The 19,561-nt window shown below is 33.7% G+C and overlaps 2 protein-coding genes across 4 annotated transcripts in view; one reads left to right on the plus strand and one right to left on the minus strand.

The window, feature by feature from the left end:
• The window catches only part of LOC143239617 (uncharacterized), a 138,957-nt gene extending 124,915 nt beyond the window's left edge, over positions 1 to 14,042 (plus strand). For both annotated transcript variants that reach the window (XM_076480903.1, XM_076480904.1), the window contains one exon: positions 13,292 to 14,042. In XM_076480903.1, coding sequence (XP_076337018.1) covers positions 13,292 to 13,328 — 37 coding nt within the window. In that variant the 3' untranslated portion in view covers positions 13,329 to 14,042. The remainder of the gene's footprint in view (positions 1 to 13,291) is intronic.
• The window catches only part of LOC143239616 (uncharacterized), a 111,953-nt gene that overhangs the window by 32,238 nt on the left and 60,154 nt on the right, over positions 1 to 19,561 (minus strand). The window lies entirely within an intron of this gene.

Consider the following 19,561-nt stretch of genomic DNA (forward strand, 5'->3'; position numbering starts at 1 on the left):
ACCTAGTGTACGACTGTGAGGATTGGAACAACACAACTGTTTTAACAAATATTGAATCGTAGTAATTTCAATCCGACTGTATAGATCAGAACAACTATTTTATGAATAGTATTCAGTAGGAATAACTTTAGTCTGACTGTATGAATCGGAACAACAGAATTGTTTTACAAATACCATTTAGTTGGAGTAACATCAGTCTGACTTTAAGGATCGGAACAAGGGAACTGTCTTACCAAATAGTATTCAGTTAGAGCAGCTTCATAACTGGTTTATCATAACAAGAAAATTAAAACTAAACTGGTCTGGCCAAGTTAAATTAATATTGAAATGTTTGGAATCTGAAATTGAAAGCAATTAAACAATAAAGGGAAACAACTAAATAAGAAAAGAAGAGTCCTGTATTTTAAAGATGGATGGAATAGGTAGTAATAAAGAGGAGTCCTGTATTTTAAAGATGGATGAAATAGGTAGTAATAAAGAGGAGTCCTCATCAAACGTAATTCGTCCCTAGCCAGAGTCTTTGAATTTGAGTCAACTTAAAATCGTAAGCTGTGATACACTTTGGAAATCTGGTATTAACTTAGAAGGTTAAGTTGTTGGAATTGAAGACATTGTCACTGAAAACCGGTTCAATTACTTCCTCGTTAGTTGAGATTTGTATCTTATCATACAAATTTATAAGGAAAACGTGGCTATATATCAAACTGTAACCCTCATATCGGTAGAGTTTTCAGTAATCATGCAGCGTAAAAACTGATAACAATTGGGTGAGATCCCCTTTTCTTTTTTATAAAATATTCAGAAAAACCAGCAGTAATTAATGGATCTAACACAATGCTGACATATTTTTCCTTGAACGTTCATGAGTGACTCATGCATTATAAGAGATTCTGTAATGAACAGAGTCATGGAACCACTTGAAACTTCGCGCATAAATAAGCTTAAAAATAGTGTATTTGAAAATAAAATGACATTTTGAATTTCGTCCCTATCATAGAGTTAAGTTTATCGTCACTGAATCGCCTTAACACAAAAGTCGGTTTATTACATTATAAACAATGACAGGAGTATTAGATCTTAGCGACTAATTAAGACATAACTAGTTATACGCCAATGAAACTACGAACCAGTAGACATTAAGTTAAAGAGAAAAAATAATCGAATGTAAACTGATGAATACTGTCCTCCAAAGACGCTGTAAGGTATAGCATTATGTGCTATATATAAGTGCGGCCCTGTTAAATCGTTCTTACACGATGGACATTCCTCACTTCAAACAGAGACTGTAGTGATAATTTACGGAAGTAAAGAAACACAGTGGGTCATCATTTGGGCATCCATCTTCGGAATTCCATGGTACCAGTTACGTTTGTAGGTTCACTGTTAATCAATTTAAGCATGACTTTGTCTTCAGGTAAGACAATAAGTAGATTAATCATACTGGGCTTTCCTTGAAGAAACTGTATAGTGCAGAGCTTTCCTTTTATTTCTAATATTGTGAAGCGGAAAACAGCGTCATTGTCATTTACAACGTGTTTAAATAACATAAAAAATAAGGTTTGCAACTGTTAATTACATTCTGCTCTCAGTCTTTCGATATGAGTAGAATTTATAAAAGGCCTCGGCTGCACTGGATATATGTGATTGATGTAATATTATACCTTGTTATTTCACTCAGCTGTATGTCTGCGGACATACAACGCTAGAAACCGGGTTTCTTTATCCGTGATGGGCAGAGCACAGATAGCTCATTGTGTAGCTTTGTGTTTAACTTCAACCACATCATTATAATTAGAAAGCAGATGGAGTGCACTATGTCAAACTACCAAATCCTTTAAAATCGTCTCGCAGTAAATACGTACATTTTCAAGCTTTGAACAAAGCTGTGACTATCAAAGAGAAACATAACTGTTTGACAGTCCAAATTCACATTTCTCCATATCATACCCACAACACAACCTCGGGGTTTACTACAGAGAAATTCTAGCGTGTGGATTATTTTTAGGCACATTTACCTTGAAATTAAAAAAAAAAAATCACACACATATATACCCATTGTGGTAAGGATGTTATGAACATTTTGATATATAGTAATTCGATGTAAACCGAGAAGAAAAACCAAGAACTATGAGCAGCAAAAGGAATGACGAAACAGAACAACGAACATTTGGATTTCTTCGTTATCTGGGAAGAGTGAAGGTGTTAATAATGTTACTTAAGGCTAAACAACAGGCCTAAGAGTAGTGCACTATGTTGGATAAAGAAACCTTTTTTATAACGTTAAGTTCTGGAGACAAAACGCACATCAAACACCACAACTCATACATAGACGCAATAACAAGTTGCAGCACCAGAACACTGGACTAAAATATTACTTGACAGATCCATGTGCCTTTCCTGAGAAACTACCGACCTTGAAGTTATTTATTGTTTAAATATAGCCTTATGAATACCTAAGACTGAATAAGTTGTATGGACACATAAACTGTAGGTGTTCAGCGCCCGAGATGGTAATCTGGAGAAGCAGAGTTCAGTATTGCATTGGAGAGACTGACGTATTTCTACGAATGTACACGTTAGAAACCGGGCTTTGATACCTGTTGTGTGCTGTGTGCAGATAGCCTTTAGTGTGTCTTTGTGCCCAACTTCGAACAAATAAATAATTTACTAAAACTAATCAGCATTTACAATTAAGATAAAGGAGTGAGAAAATAAGTAAATTCACAATTAATGTGAAACAAAGAAAAAAATCTGTTTTGTTAAACTGTACACCTGTGTACATTCAGGTAAGACAAGGATAGAAACATTTATGAAGCATTGTTTTAAAGCCAGAATGGAAACCAAACGAACAGTCACGTTAGACATACATTAAACACAGAAGTGGAAAGTGGAGTGAAATATTACGTAAGAAGTAAATCAGACAGGAATGGAAAACGGGACTTAAGTTCATGTTATACATATATTAAGTTCATGTTATATTAAGAAGATTGTTTGTTTGTTTTGAATTTCGCGCAAAGCTACAGAGAGCTATCTGCGCTAGCCGTCCTTAATTTAGCAGTGTAAGACTAGAGGGAAGACAGCTAGTCATCACTACCCACCGCCAACTCTTGGGCTACTCTTTTACCAACGAATAGTGGGAATGAACGTCACATTATAAAGCTTTAACCACCTTGTCATGTCGGGCCTGTACTCATTTGTGTTCATTATAACTATAGCATTGCCTTTAGCTACTTTTAGAAATTTGATGTTGTTGTCTTGTTTTAAGTTGTTTGTAGGATTACTATCTTTACGTGTGAGGTTGTTTCTTAGTTTCCTTTTCTGTGAAATTACATTAATGGTTTTGCGTGAGAATTCTTTTAAAAAAATTTGTTTAAGATAATATTTTGAGGTATTTCGGGGAAATAGATGTTTTCAGTACTACCTAGAAGGATAGTTTGTTGGTTGTTGATGGAATTGTTGTCGAAGTTGTCTTCTTTCCGGTGGTTATTTTCTGTTGTTTTGATGGTGTTTTCGGTTTGTGTAGAATGGATCACTAATCTTCTAGCTGGGTCTTTCAGTCAGATTTTTATTTCAATGGATGGAATATTTCTAGGCGTTACTGCGAAGTTGAGCCCTTTGTTGAGCAGATTTATCTCTTAATTACTTAATTGTCGGTTGGATTTGTTAATTATAAGATTGGTTGATGGTTCGTCGTGTGACGTCTATTTTGTTGTTGACACCTTAGTTTATCTAGTTTTTGTTGTTACGGATCTTCTTTTCCTAGTCGTTATTGCTATTGATTTGATTCATGTTACGTTGTATGACCCCATAAATGTCTGCTTGAATGCAGCAGGTCAGTTGGTGGTCTAGATTCATTTTTGTTTCCGTAAACTCTCTTTGTTAACCTGAAGATGAACTAAGAAGATCGAAACGTTGTTCTCTACTTTATTTTAATTAAAGTTCTTACACCCATACCAGCCGAGGTCACATTTCCTTCAATCACTATCCGTACACAGACAGAGATCACATTTCCTTCAATCACTATCCGTACACAGACAGAGGTCACATTTCCTTCAATCACTATCCGTACACAGACAGAGGTCACATTTCCTTCAATCACTATCCGTACACAGACAGAGGTCATATTTCCTTCAATCACTATCCGTACACAGACAGAGGTCACATTTCCTTCAAGCACTATCCGTACACAGACAGAGGTCACATTTCCTTCAATCACTATCCGTACACAGACAGAGGTCACATTTCCTTCAATCACTATCCGTACACAGACAGAGGTCACATTTCCTTCAATCACTATCCGTGACAGGGTCACATTTCCTTCAATCACTATCCATACATAGACAGAGGTCACATTTCCTTCAATCACTATCCGTAATTTTCCTTCAGTCACTATCCGACACAGACAGTTTATAGTGGGCCGGAATGAATTATAGTCGTTTGGGTTCGTGAATAAGTTATAAAAATGACAGTTATACTCCGCTATTCAATTGAAGTAGGCCACCAGTTGATGGTAGGTGTTCAGTTAATCCTTGTGGTTGTTCGTGAAAATCTTATTTTAACTTTTTGAACTGACCATTTCGAGCTGTGTAAAACTCACGAGCCACTGGGGACACTTTTATTGAAAAGCAAAACTACTCGTCCAGTTTTTCTTATTTTGAATCGAAAATTTTAGGCATGTTTTTTGGCGTTTGGATTTACAAATATTTGAAGTAATAAGGTGACTGAAATCTGCCAGAGCATCATGAGTTTAACCGCCAAACACAAGAAGCTTGGAAGTCTCCAAAGGTATTTAGGAACCGATCAGAATAACCTCAGTAGCTACTGAAACAAGCCAAGTGCAATATTAGGCTTGTAGCTGCTTTCAAAGTGTTCCTGTCTGCTTATCCTACTGTCGACTATCGTGATGCTTCGACCTTCCCCACTGAATAGCGCAGATATCCCTCGTGTAGCTTTGCGCGAAATTGAAAACAAACCAAACCCTACTGAATCGTAAGTGAAAGCTAAACACAAAATGCGTGTATATATTTTCTTATAGCAAAGTCACATCAGGCTATCTGCTGAGTACACCGAGGGGATTCGAACCCTTGATTTTAGCGTTTTAAATCCGTAGACTTACCGATGTACCAGCGGGGGACTATAAACATAAAAAAAAAAAGATAGCAGAAACATAAAAGGCTACTAATTGCTCAATCAATGATTTTAAGAAAGTGATTTCATTAATATACACTGAACTTACTCCCAGCAAATAGATCTCAGTAGTAGTTGGTATGACAAACAAAAATTATCTCGATACGTCCCAAACCACCATCTTTGGAAGTTCCCGGATTGAACTCACTTTTTACATTCAACAAACACCCTTTGACTCTGAGGGACGTGTTAATTAAATTGTTAAATAAAAATGAAGGATTCGATTGAAGAATGTGTTTAGGATGACTGTTATAAAAGTTCACACATCTGTCAGAATTATTTATAAATTTGTAGGTTTCACTTTTTCTAGGCCTGGCATGGCCAGGTGGTTAGGGCACTAGACTCGTAATTTGAGGGTCACAGGCTCGAAAGCCCGTCACACCAGACATTCTTGCCCTTTCAGCCGTGGGGGCGTTATAATGCGACGGTCGATTCCACTATTCGTTGGTAAAAGAGCAGCCCAAGAATTGGCGGTGGGTGGTGATGACAAGTTGCCTTTCCTTTAGTCTTACGCTGCTAAATTAGGGACGGCTAGCACAAATTGCCCTTGTGAAACTTTGTGCGAAATTAAAAACAAACAAACAAACTCTTTTATTTTTAACCAGATCACGTGATAAAGAGAAAATTCTAAAACTATCTCATAAGCAAACGGAAATATAAAATCAAACAAACTCGAGATGACAAAGCAGTTATTTGACCTTTTCTAATGTGACGATAATTTTAAAAGTTAAAATACTGCAACACAAGATGAATACTCCGTTTTTTAAACAATCTTTAAATTTTTGTAGCATATTCATTATTCTACAATTTGTAAAACGAGTACAATGTCCTTGAGGCCCTGTTATAATTTTAAACAACATAATTAACGTTTATTAAAGAGGAAAGCCGGTGGCGCAAGAACGACTCAAATCGTGGGCGTTCTTGATTGGCGCTCTCGACTCTAAGCTGGAAAGTCTGATATTGGAATCATTCATGCCTTTTTCACGAACAAAACGTTTTAAGTAAAAGGAAGGCAGTTTCTCACCAACAATACCATTTTTGTTACAGAGAGCAGCTGAAAAAGTAAACGTAGTTTGTAAACATTTGCAAAAATGTTTGTTTGAAAATAAACAGAACTGAGTGCACTTGTATATCACAAACCGTTTTCGAAACTGTATGAATTACTAAACAAATGAGCAGGATAGAATGACAAGCGTAGACAATAATCGTTAGCGTGCCGAGAGTGTAAGTCCAAGAGTTTATGGTTTGCGACTGGTGATGAATATTGTTGACTAGTTCCTATCTACCTTTCCTCTAGTCAAAATCTCAAAATCAGGGATAGATATGCGCAGTTACCACTTGAGTAGCTTTGCGCAAAGTCCTGAATGAATGAAAAAAAAAACACTCTCGTGGATAAGAAATTTGTTCGTTAGAAAAATGTTATGATCTCCAGCTACTCTATTACTTATTCCATTTCTTACATAACACGATACTACACAGCTACAACAGACATAACGTGATAAGGTTTATAATAGATCCATCATAAGTTAATACTAAACCACACACTGTTGTCACTAGATGTATTGAACTACGTGTAGTCCCCTAAAGTCTTTCACAGCTGACTTACCTACACGTTTATTAACAACATTTGACTAGAACAAGTATCGAAACCCGGTTTTTAGTGTTATAAGCCTAGAGATTTGTTGATGAGCCTCTGAGAGTATTAATATATACAGTCCTTCATAATTTTATGTTATCTATTAGACTTCAATTGATTTCATTCTAAGATAAAAATAAAATATTCACACATAGTATCAAATCATAAGTTAAGGAAAGTTAACTGAAAGCGAAATTCAAGTCAGTTAATAAAAGCCACAATCATAGACATGTAAATTCATCTTTACATAAATACATACAAATTGTTTACACTAACCTTTGTCAATCACGAATGAAAATATTTTGTAGGGATATAAACATACACTAACTGTATCATTCTGTGGAGGTACGCTCATCATTTAATGTTCTACAATTGTTCCATCCTTGCAGACGTCAGCCAGGTTTACTAAGCTGATTGGTGAATCTGTAAACATGCAGTTATACAAATAGATGTCGTGTACATCTTTCATTTATTTCTTGTCCTGATTTCATCCAGTGAATACGTTTCATAACTTAATGTACATTTTAGGATAGTCAATTAGTTTCTTCAACTTTACGTTTTGATTTTATTTAACTTGTACTAAATTCTCAAAAGTTAATTTACTATTTATTTCTTGTGGTAACCAGTGTGTGTTAATGTTTTACACATACATAATAGTTCTGTCTTCCTATTTTTCACAGCAGCTTCTGAATTCATTCTTGATAGCTTAATTTTCATGATCCTCCTGTTATCTGTTGATTCTAAATAAATTTTCGTAAATAATTTTAATTATTCAAGAAAGAACATTTTAATACTGCCAACGAGAATTACTCTTTCTAAAACCGCGAGCTATGTTCTGCTGAAATAAATGTGTCATTTTCGAGCCTTTAGTAATCAGTGGACTTGTTCCCCAGAACTGGTTAAGGGATACACATACTGGAGATACATGGATGAAAGATGAGAAATCCTGAACGATGTTATTCTGTTGCTAGGCGAAATGGATTTAAACAAACCAGGAATTCCAAGTGAGGTGTTATGCTCTAGGTCATCAGGAGCAAGTGTAACTTACACAACATCATAAGCCTGTATGGTAAGTCATATCTAGTGTGTGGAAAAGTAAGAGTAGCAACTTGTTACTGGTGGAATTAAACAATGTGAAACATACAATTTACTTACAAGTATACCAACATGAAATGGTTGAATGTTATTTTTCCTGTAAGTTCAACAACTGGTACAATGAGAGAAACACTTCACCTAGAACTATATAAAACAACACAAAGAAAAAAAACAAGATGGCTGAATTCCTGCAGCATAAGCCTTTCTGAACTTACTGTATACATAATACAGTATCGACTGTACTGTTCAAGTTAACTGCATTGGTTTTAAAGATGTGACAAATAGGGAACATTAAAGTATTGATCTAAATTACACTCTGCACTTTTTGTCAAACAGCAGTACAAAAGAATATCTATTTTCGTCTGAAAATGTTCCTAATCTTGAAGCATGTTTGAAGTCACGCAAGAAATTTGCCTACTTTCTTATATTTTATTCCAGCATTGTTTTCATCTTTCCCGAATTGCCTTTGGACTTTCCAGGAAAGATAACTACAACACTCGAAGAAATTGCATTGAAGATTTCAAAATCATTACTACATTGTAGTATATTTTTCCCTAACTGCTTTTCTTCCAGTGAAATTGCTAATTAGTTCATAATCCTATGTCACGATTTAAACCCAGTTTCCAGATCTGAAAGTTATACAAATGAAAACTTTCAGTTGTTGGGGAGAAAATTCATTTATATTTCTATACAGTTAGTCCAGTTGGGGTTGTACAATGTAGTGTTGATCTTAGAATGCACAATCAACTAAAGTAATAAATTCTTGACCATACAAACAGTGGTAAAGGTACTTGATGAATACCATGACTAAGACGAACAGTTTTTTTTTCAATGTACAATAACAGTGTGCAATTTGTTGCACGATAACACTATATAAACTTGCCTGTACTTTTACAGCAGTGTTCTGCTTCCATTTTCTCTGGCATGCACATATAGAATTATAAAACATTTCATCCTCAATAAACCATCGCTGGATATAAAAAAAAGGTACTTCTTAACCACTGAAATAATTTTGCACATCTCAAACGAGTGTGTATCTTATTTAATACTTAAAGTAGAACTTGCTTTGTGGAAATACAGTAAATATAATATGATTTAAAGATGAAGAACCTTCAAAGTACCTTCTTGTTCGTAAGGCTAAACCCTCTTACCTTTTATATAATAGCAGTATCTGTGCATACTTACTGTATGCTTGAGAAACTCTACACGTATTTACACGAGAGAATTTTTCTCTGGAGTCAGTTCACGTTTGCTTGTTTGTTTGTTTTTGAAATTCGCGCAAAGCTACTCGAGGGCTATCTGGCCAGGCCCCACATTTGCTTGCCACAAAAATAAAAATACAATACTTAGATTTTTAACTGCAGCCCTAAACTTTCAACTAAACACATACATGTCATTATCACTGGCACCATTTCTATTCTAAAATAAGTAATGTGAATTACGTAAGCTGTTAAGCATAATTAGTGCATCGGAGGCTAAACAGCATGATGTGAAACTTATACAAACATTCGTCGGTACTGGAAGCAGCCTTGTCACTGATTTTATTACTTAGCTTGCCTGCCTGAAGCGAGATTTAGTGAACTAATTCAGCAGAATCCTTTAAATACCTCGTGATATTTATACGTTACCATGTTCTTCTGTCTGAAAGTATACATTCTGTCTTATTATTACAAATGGTGATAGCCAATCACACTCAGATAACTGAACGATTCCATCCTTCAACATCCAATATTTTTCAGTGCTTTCTACATCACTGATGCATCATGGAAGCCAGCGTGATGGTTGTTTTATAGGATATCCGTCACTAATATCTATAAGAAGATGGATTTTATCTCTTTCCAAATGATAATTTATTTGAACAGTACATTAGCGCATTACTATGTAAATTACACCAGTTTTCTCTTGTATATTAATTTAGATTATTTGCACAAGATTTAACAATCGTCCTCGGGTTATTTGTATGTCATCATGGTTTGACTAAAGTAACATTAGTTACACCACAAGTTTTAGTTATTTCTTCATGCACTCTACTAGTTATAGTTCCAATCATTATATATACTACTTGTTTACTGTAGTTTCAAACAATAATTGGAATACAACTTTATCTTGGAGACATAACTTTCTGATATAAAGTCGAGGTGGAACAGATTATTTCAAAACTACATTATTTGGGGTTATTATATAAAAAATAGAAGAATGTAGATCAACTTGGTAAAGCCAGGATCATTCAGGAAAAGAATTGTGGCAAGAGAAACATCGTTGTAACAGGGAATAATTCACGAAGACAAAAGACAGTGGCACGTGCTATACACGTGCCCTAGAAAACAGAACTCAAGATAATCGAGAAATATTTCCATCTGAGAATAAGGCCAACATGAAAGGTTTTCCATAATTTCCTATCAGATATTAATATAACTCAGAGGTATCTCGATTAACTACTCACTGATCACGTAGTTGTTCCATAATGACGAAGACGTGTGCGACTCCAGCTCTCCTGGACTACTTAATTAATATATACACCTGTACCTTTTCTGGTAGAATCGATTGTTTTGTTATTATTCTCTTTTATCCTGACTCCTGTCATGTGCAGACATTTTATGTGATGTTGCTGTCTCAAATTTGTAAGCACATTCCATTCTGCCTTTAGTTTTCATCAGTTTTAAGTCCTGTTATGCACTCATTTAATTCTTGAAGAAGTTTGTTTAATTTTCTGTTTAATTTTTATATTAACCAATATTTATGTTTCATATATATTTTGCATATAATAAATACTTGTTTTTTTTTTTCCTTTGGTCACTTACACCTTCAAGTTTGCTTGTACGAACTAAATAAATGATCCCTTAATTATTATTGAGTTCTAAATGCTTGTTGGTTAATTAATCGTTATTACAAAAAACATATGTAACAGCACATTTGGACTTAACTCACTTAAGTGGAACCAAGATTCTCTATGATGTTTAGACAGTAATACATTATGTATTAAGGTTAAGTAACTGATCTGAAGTCTGTGGATCAAGGCCTCTTGAGAGAACCTAATGTATATTATACGCTTGAGTTTGTTTGTCCGGAACTTTTTTCGAAAATACTTCAATGAAACTCTACAAATCCCATATAGTTGGAATTATCTAAGTATAGACAACTGCATAATGGCTTTTCAATTCAGAAAACTTTACCTATTTCATTTTATTCTACTTAGTCAAACTTTTTAATGTAACTAGTATGGTGCATAATGACACAATTACATTGTGACCACATGACGATTGGTATTGAATGGCTTTGATTTCAGTGTTTTATTTGCAAAGTTTTGTAAACAGACAACAATAAAACACGTTCAATTTCCATAAGCTTATCACTTTATGAGCAAACATTCGGATGTTTCTGCATATTTAGCATAGTTTGCCTTAACTACAACTTTACATTTACTTTAATTTGCAATAATATACCTTCGTTTTATAGACTTCTATGAACACTATTTAGCTGTTTTTATTTTACTTATGTGAGTTTCTTTCTTTCAAGTATAAAATCCGTGTCGTACACTGAGCGCTTGTATTAAGTTCATACTCTATATACTATTATAAATACCTTTACCATACTTTATTGTTTAATTTACGAGTTGTGTAATTAAATAAAGATACACCTGCGTGAGTTTGCTTGTCTGACTACTTAATTTTTTCATTTGCTCTAGATTTATGGATCTAACACATTATGCCTGCAAGAAAACGTAGCTTAAACGCCGTGAGTGAAAATGATAGAATAAGAAAAATTCAACCAAAGAGAATGAAAACTATCGCAACTATTTTGCGGGTAGCGGCTAGTATACATTTATAATAACACAAAAAGAACTAATTTTATCTGAAGTTTAAAGATCCACCACAATCTTTATATATTAGTGAAGCAATGAGAACTGTCCAACTGTACTCTTTTACACATGGAAAGTAAGATATATTTATTCAGGTATATTCAGGAATTATTTTCACTTTTTTCGTTTTCATGTAATGTGCTACACTTAGATAATATTATCTTAAATAGTATGTAACTAGTTGTAAACCTTCTTTAATCCTTGCCTTAGGTCAAGGTTCCATGACATTTGGTCATTTTAGAGAGTTTACACATTTGGTCATTCTAGAGAGTTTACATTCGTTTGATCAAGATTTTATACGATCTTTTTTCTATGGCGTTGATGAACCCAGGTGTAGGGGTGATGCAGGAGTTTGTACAAATTAGCATGAGCTGAAAATTAATCGCCCCTTGAAAGTATAATAGGAATGATCAGTGACGTAGGCATTCTAGAATTTTGCGATACCCCTCTTCTCTGAAGATTTGATCTTCTCAGATCCAGCAGCCAGAGAGGATACACCAGTAAGATAAAATAGTAGAACCTGGATGGTGAAGCCTGTATAGGAGGTTTTATTGATTTTCTAACACAAGGTTTAGCTTTTCCTTTGTCGTTCGTGTTTGAGTTATTCTTTTACAGGAAGATGTTTTGAGTTTCTTGTATTACGAATTAAACATCCTGGATATTATCTCTGGTTTTATCCCAAAATACAACCTAAGTTTGTCACGTGTTAAGATCCCAATTCAAAATTAACGTTAAGATTTCTATATTGTGGTGACCAAGCTTATTGTTTCACATTATCATTACAAGGTCTAATTACACTATCCAGTTTTCAATTTTGTGGAATAATAACTGATTCAATTTATTTAAAGGTCATTCTGACATTAGAGTAATTTAATTGTAACATAATCGTATATCCAAATTAAGTGATGATTGCTACAAGTAAAATAATTGCCATTACCCATAAAAATACTTAATTTTAAAACACAAACAAACAAGTGACTTCTACAAATGAAGGTCTGGTACGTCACTAATAAAATTGTTTTTCACAGAAATCGGTTTTAATATTGATAGTTTTTAGGTAAGGAAAAGAATGTACCATTAAAAGTCCTTTGATATTTTTATAAAGCATTTCCTTTGAGATCAGCAGAGAATGTTTTGTATAACCTTGTTTAGTTTCCTAATCTCCAAAATGTCAATATTAATAATATATGTTCACATGCAGAAAGAGATAGTTTTAAGCCTAATACACACATTTCTGTCGAATCAACAAAACTAATAATTCATTTCTCAGAAGAGTCGACAGTAGCCAATCACCACGATTCTCTGAGAATTACATCCTTGTTCATTTTGTATAAAACATTTCCATACAGAGTCAGTGAAGATAAATTCCAGTTGAATCTTAAAGGAGTTAAGAACACCAGTTTTATAACTTTCAAAAGAGTAGAGAACCAGTTGCACGATCCAAAGAGTTAACTTTTGAATAAAACATTTTATTTTTATCTTTATTACCTAGTTGTATTTGTTTCTAATTCTAGAGTTGACACTACTGGTCTCCCGGTAGGACAGCGGTAAGTCTATAAACTTACAACGCTAACATTCGGAGTTCGATTCCCAACGATGGATACAAGTGATTGTGTTGGCTTTACTATAAAACAAGGAACTATTTCACACTACTGTCTTGCATCTTGTAGATGAAATATTACTTGGTACTGGTTACGTTGTAGAAGCAGGTTAGAGCAAAGTTTGGTAAAAAATGTGATGTTAGCTTTCATTATATTGTAACACTAATCTGGAGAATAATTTTGATTAAGACATACTTGAAGTTTTTTAACACTAGAGAGCTTAAAATAGTGAATAAAAGAAGACGGTTAAACAGTAATTTTTCTCTCGCTCCATATATACGTACACTTTAAATTTTCTAAGTTAGCCGAATGAGGTTTGATGTACTTGTCTCTGTTCACTCAATGTACGTGCTTGGATTCTACCAAAAATATTTTAAACGGATCTAGTGAAAAATATATTGAAAACAAAAGCAAACAGTCATCAACATGTAAGGTGTGAGTCAAAGGTCAAGGTAAATAGTCTTAGTCTTTCTTAAGTATCATTAGCTTGTTCTTTTATCATATTCTCAGATTGGGAACTCCAAATTGAATTTTAACTACATCAATAGTGTTAAAAGATAAAAAGCATCTTTAAGATAGTGGTTTAAACTGTTTATCATTTTGATTAAACATCATAATCAATTGATATTTTGTTACTATTTTACAATTACAACACTATGATTGACAACAGACAATAAATGCTATAATAATTTTCTCTGAACTACTTCTTAAGTTTACTTTAGTTTCTTTTTTCCCTCCAGAATGATTTTACTTTCTCATGTGACACAAGTTACTCTATCTGGTGAAATTGATTTCAATATTTTTTAATCTGTTACATTTTGTTTCTGCAAACTTGCAACGCTAATTTCCGGGATTGGATTCTCCGCGATGGACAAAACACAGCCCAGTGTGGCTTTGCTACAAAGCAAAACATATAATATTCTATAAGTAATAAATTAACACTAAATTTCACAGTAAAAGTAACTATAAAAAACATTTTGCACTCATTGTTATAAACAGCCAATCACATTTTACTGTCAAGCTTCAAGTCAGTTCATGAATTTAAGCCCCATGGCCTCCCAGTAGGAGGTTCAATTATGAACATTTTGAAAGTCCAAAAACAGATGTTTCTTTTGAATGATCTCATACATTCAAGCTAATTTCCGTGCAATTTAGGATATTCAAAAGTTGAGTTGATTCCTTTTTTTAGAACGCAATCCAATAATTTGGACAATATAATAAACTCTTAACAGTTTTCTTGCAAGACTGTAGATCCAGTTCTGACTGCACCTTAGAACCTTTTGCCCCCTATGTAGGAGTTGGAATGTGCAACTTTCCAAAATATTAATTTAGACTGTTCTTTGTAACGGTTCCTCACATGTTGATATCAGTTTCAAAGTAAAAACCCTATAGCCCTAAATAATACTTGATCTTATATTTTTGAATCTTGCCACATCTTTTTAGAAAAATCTTTTCTTTCGTTTGTATACTATTGGAATTACGTCATTCTGTCATAAATTATGTGAGAATATATGAAATCATGTAAACATGTACATGTATAATTAACATATTATATAGATTTATCATTCGTGCACAAGTAAACATAGTAATATTCTGGCAATACGCAGAATAAATTACTTCATAGCAGACTTCCAGTAGGCAGTTAATTTCCGTATCCTAAACAGCTGGAAACTGCAGTTTTGAGGAACGCCAGTTTTCATTAAATAAGTTACATCTAAAACATATTTATTTATTCTATAGAGTTCATAATGTCTTTAACACATAAAGCATCCATGTCCCAGTAGAGCCAAATGGTAGGAAGTTACGTTTCATATTGTTTTGTTATATTTCCTACTTCTCATTCGACGAATGAAATTAATGGTTCGTCATGAAATGCCATTTTAATATGGCGTTACTCCAGGAAAGCTTTGTTTATGTATTTTTTTATCAGGTGTTGAATGAATGTTAAACAAGATGAAGAATTCTAATAATATGAACGTTATCTTGTTTTTAGTGCATGGTTAAAATATACAACTTTATTGAACAAAATAATTTGCTTAATGTTATTGTATGATAGTTAGTATGATAGTTTGTGTCATCTAAAATACAGAACTATGGCTGCTACTGCTAATTAAAAGCAGAAAACAACTCTCAATAACCTTCACCACAGAAAAGAAATAAATAAAAGAAGACGTTTAGTCGTACATACGCTTGAAAACGAAGGATAATTACACAGTTTGGGAGACGAGGGTTAATCCTAGCGTACTAACCATTCTTATGTTCTGGACCTCAGTGAAGAAACTCAAAGAAGCGTAAAGACCAGATCAAATTCATATGATGACTCATAAGATCATAAATACACCTGGCACACTATAATCATCAATTTACCATTCAAAATGAAGTCTCTAGTTCCGGTACACGAGTCACTTGTCAGGAAATGCCGCCATTGTTTACGAGCTACTTGGCGCGAATTTGTCGTTTTAGGATCACGCTAGAGTTATCATAAGGTCACCTGGTTCTGTTTCTTGACGCTTAACTCATCCATAGATATTTTTTTATGCAGGAGGTCTGAATGTCTAGTGTCTATACAAAAAATTATCCACTAACTTTTCCATGCATTTAAATACTCACGTTGCCACGTGGAAGGAAAATAATATAGTAGAAACACGTATAATCTGAATTATATGTTACACAATAAGCAGTTTTCATTTGACATTACCTTAAACACAGGTTAGTTAATCCAATAGATTGTACGTACAATAGCAGTCTTATTTTAATATAGTATAATATCTAGATCAAACGGCTGCTCTTAGTATTTTTCCTTATACATTGTGAGCATCCATCCCTACAGATAGCGAAACAAATATGAATTTGGAAAAAGGAAACCTCATTTGCTATTGAACCCAAAGCTGAAACAGCGATTTTTCCTGATAGTTATACACAAGTCTCCATTCAGATTACAAGTCGAGTGTCTTAACAATCTGTTCATACCGGGCCGTAATTTAACTGATGATTTTTACCAATAATTATTCCATGAAAACGTCACGAATTCATTTCTGCAACTATCTTAATTTTCATTGGCTCACAAAAAACATAAGCGACGTATGACTTTCTCGACTGTGACTGGTTAGGGTATACTATGGGATACTAGAAACTGCTCTGTTATTTTGATGGGCTATAAACACCAGTGGTTTGTACAATTTTCTGCTGCTAAGTAAATCGTCAATTCCATTTTTCTGTATTTTTTAGTTATATTAATGACGTAATTTCCGGTAGTATATATTGTTGCTTTCATAAAATAGTCAGTCTCTCCTTATTTTCTTATAACATACAACCAAGTTCTTGCTACAATACAAAATTAGCGCTCTTGTGTGATCTAACAAATCTTGTCTTACTAGTATTTTCGAAGTTGGAAAGAAATGATTTTTTTTAAAATAAATATACACATAAATTTATCAGATAAACTATCCAGTAAATTTTGGCCTGAGTTTAGGAATACGTAAGTTCTCTTTTGATAAGTAGATTTTGCTCATTAACGTTCCTTGTTAAGGAGCTAAAATAATTTGAATGGAAGACTAATCCACATTTACCTAGGGCGTGTTCTAATAGACTTGATTTATTGGATGATTTTCAATTTGTACGTTCTCACACCTGCGTCATCAGTATTCTTGTTGTAGAAGTGACGTAACCTTGCTTGCAACGAGAACAGGTAAAATAATGAATTATATTTGATGTTTTCAATAAAGAAATGCGAGTTTTATATTTAAAGAAAGGTCGTAGATGAGAACCTGTTTTAAAAATGCATCTATACGTACGGAGTGAAGTACAGTGCGTGGTTGGTTTTAACATATGAAAAATATTTACCGATATATGACAAGCGTAAACACACTAAACATGTAGGATCTTAATACGTTGATAGTTTACTAAAATTTTGTTTGTTCACTTAGTATTAATGTTGTGAAACTCTTTATGCGGAAGTTCGTAAGCGCTTAAGATTTCATATGCACGATGAATTGAACTATTTACCAAGTTTTCCTTGGAGATATTTTTATTGTTTCTTTGGTAATTTTCACCATTCAAAGTTACCGCTGCAAAAATGAACTACCGAGTAAATAAATACAAGTTTATGATTCTGCTGATGTAGAATAATAAACTTGTTACAGAAATTGGCAAACATAATCTGGGTCCTTGTTACAGCAGAAGTGTTGTCCACATACTTCTAATAATATAGTGTAAGTCCGTGTATAATTCTCCAACCATTCATTTTTTCTTGAAAGCAAAGAAAAAGTATTAGCTAGGGAAAAAGTCGATTTGGAATCCAGATCCAAACCATCAGTATAACAATAAAGATTACGAAATAATGAAAACAAACAACACTTTACTTTTTGAAAATTAATTTCGGCAAACTTATAGTTTTTAGTAGGTTTGAAATATAAGTAAAGATTAAATATGTTTTTAAGTGTATTCGTTCTTCCAAAAAGATTTTATATATACAAGAACTCGATGTCAAAACTCTTCGTTTGTTTTTGAATTTCGCGCAAAGCTACACTAGGGCTATCTGCGCTAGCCGTCTCTAATTTAGACTTGAGGGAAGGCAGCTAGTCATCACCACCTATCGCCAACTTTTGGTCTATTCTTTTACCAATGAATAGTAAGATTGACCGTCACATTATAATGCCCCCACGGTTGAAAAGGCAAGCATGTTTGGTCCGACGGGGATTCCAACCCGCGACCCTCGGATTACGAGTCGAACGCCTTAATCCATGTTGGGGCGAAAAACTTCTTAATTTTTTTAAAATTAAACGATACGTAATTTTACACGCTCTGCAAAAATTATATAAAGTAACAACACTGCCCTCACTAATTCCGAAACAAATCTGAAAAAAAAGACTAAATGTCTAAAGACGCCAGATGAGTTTGGAATTAAGTACAGGAACTTCTAAAACTTTATCTGTTTTCTGAGCCATCAGACATATAGCTCCATGTATCATATCTAAAACTAAAATTTTGGATTTCGTACGTTAGCTCCAAGTGACTGGAGAAATCCATCTTAAATTTGAGCTTCTTTACTAGAGGAAAGGTAACTAGTCAACAACGTGCACCGCCAACTCTCACACTAGTCTAATTGAATAGTTGGATTTGAGCATCACGTTTATAGTTTATCCATGGGCTGAAAGTGCAGAGTACATCTTTACATCAAGGGTACACGAGCCATACATACATTCTTGATTCATAGTTTGGTAAAGCTAATCACTAGGCTTCTCCCGGACCCAGATCTTAGGGTTGTGGTTTATCATATATTGGTTTTGTTAGTTAGTTTGTGCGTTTATAATTAAGCACAAAGCTACACAATTGGCTATCTGTGCTTTGTTCACCATGGGTATCGAAACTCGTCTTTTTGCCGCGTGAGTCCGTAGACATAACACTGTGCCTCTGGTGGTAGGTTTTTTGGAAAAAATAACAATATTTGGCCTGGCCTGCATTCAACTCAATGATATTTGGAAAAAAATTATGAAAAAAACAGTTGTCAATTGAAACAGATGTTTGATGAAAATTATTCAACCAATAAAAGTCAAAAGTGAATAAAAACGTCATGTAACAGGATAATACATAACACAATATTAATTTTAGATTGTATATGTGTTACAGTTATTTTTTGATATACATTGCTTATACATTATAACAACGTATGAGTGAAAGCAAAGATGGATATGAAATAATATATCAACCACATTAAACCTGCAATTATTGATGCCTCCGTGGCGTTTCGCTGGCTTGAAAACTAAAAATATAGAAGTGGTTTAAATTCTATATATACATATAAATTAATTTCACGAACAGTAGTTGTAATTTTGCTAGATTAAACAAGGGTTAAGAAACACGATTGGAGAAATCGAGTTATTAAACTCACTTTTATAACATTTTTAAAGGTAAAACTATATAATGATACTATTTAACATTTGTAAAGGTAAAACTATATAATGATACTTATTGTAACATTTGTAAAGGTAAAACTATATAATGATAATTATTGTAACATTTGTAAAGGCAAAACAATATAATGATAATTATTGTAACATTAACATTTTTAAATCTTTATTCTCTTTATTATGGATATCGTTAGACCTGAGGAGACGTGAAAAATAAACATGCGTATGTAACGAGTGGTGTTATAACAGCGCAGAAAACACAATCAATGTAAAA

Source organism: Tachypleus tridentatus, chromosome 13, assembly GCF_004210375.1.
Source record: "Tachypleus tridentatus isolate NWPU-2018 chromosome 13, ASM421037v1, whole genome shotgun sequence".
In the NCBI taxonomy this organism is placed as follows: Eukaryota; Metazoa; Arthropoda; class Merostomata; order Xiphosura; family Limulidae; genus Tachypleus; species Tachypleus tridentatus.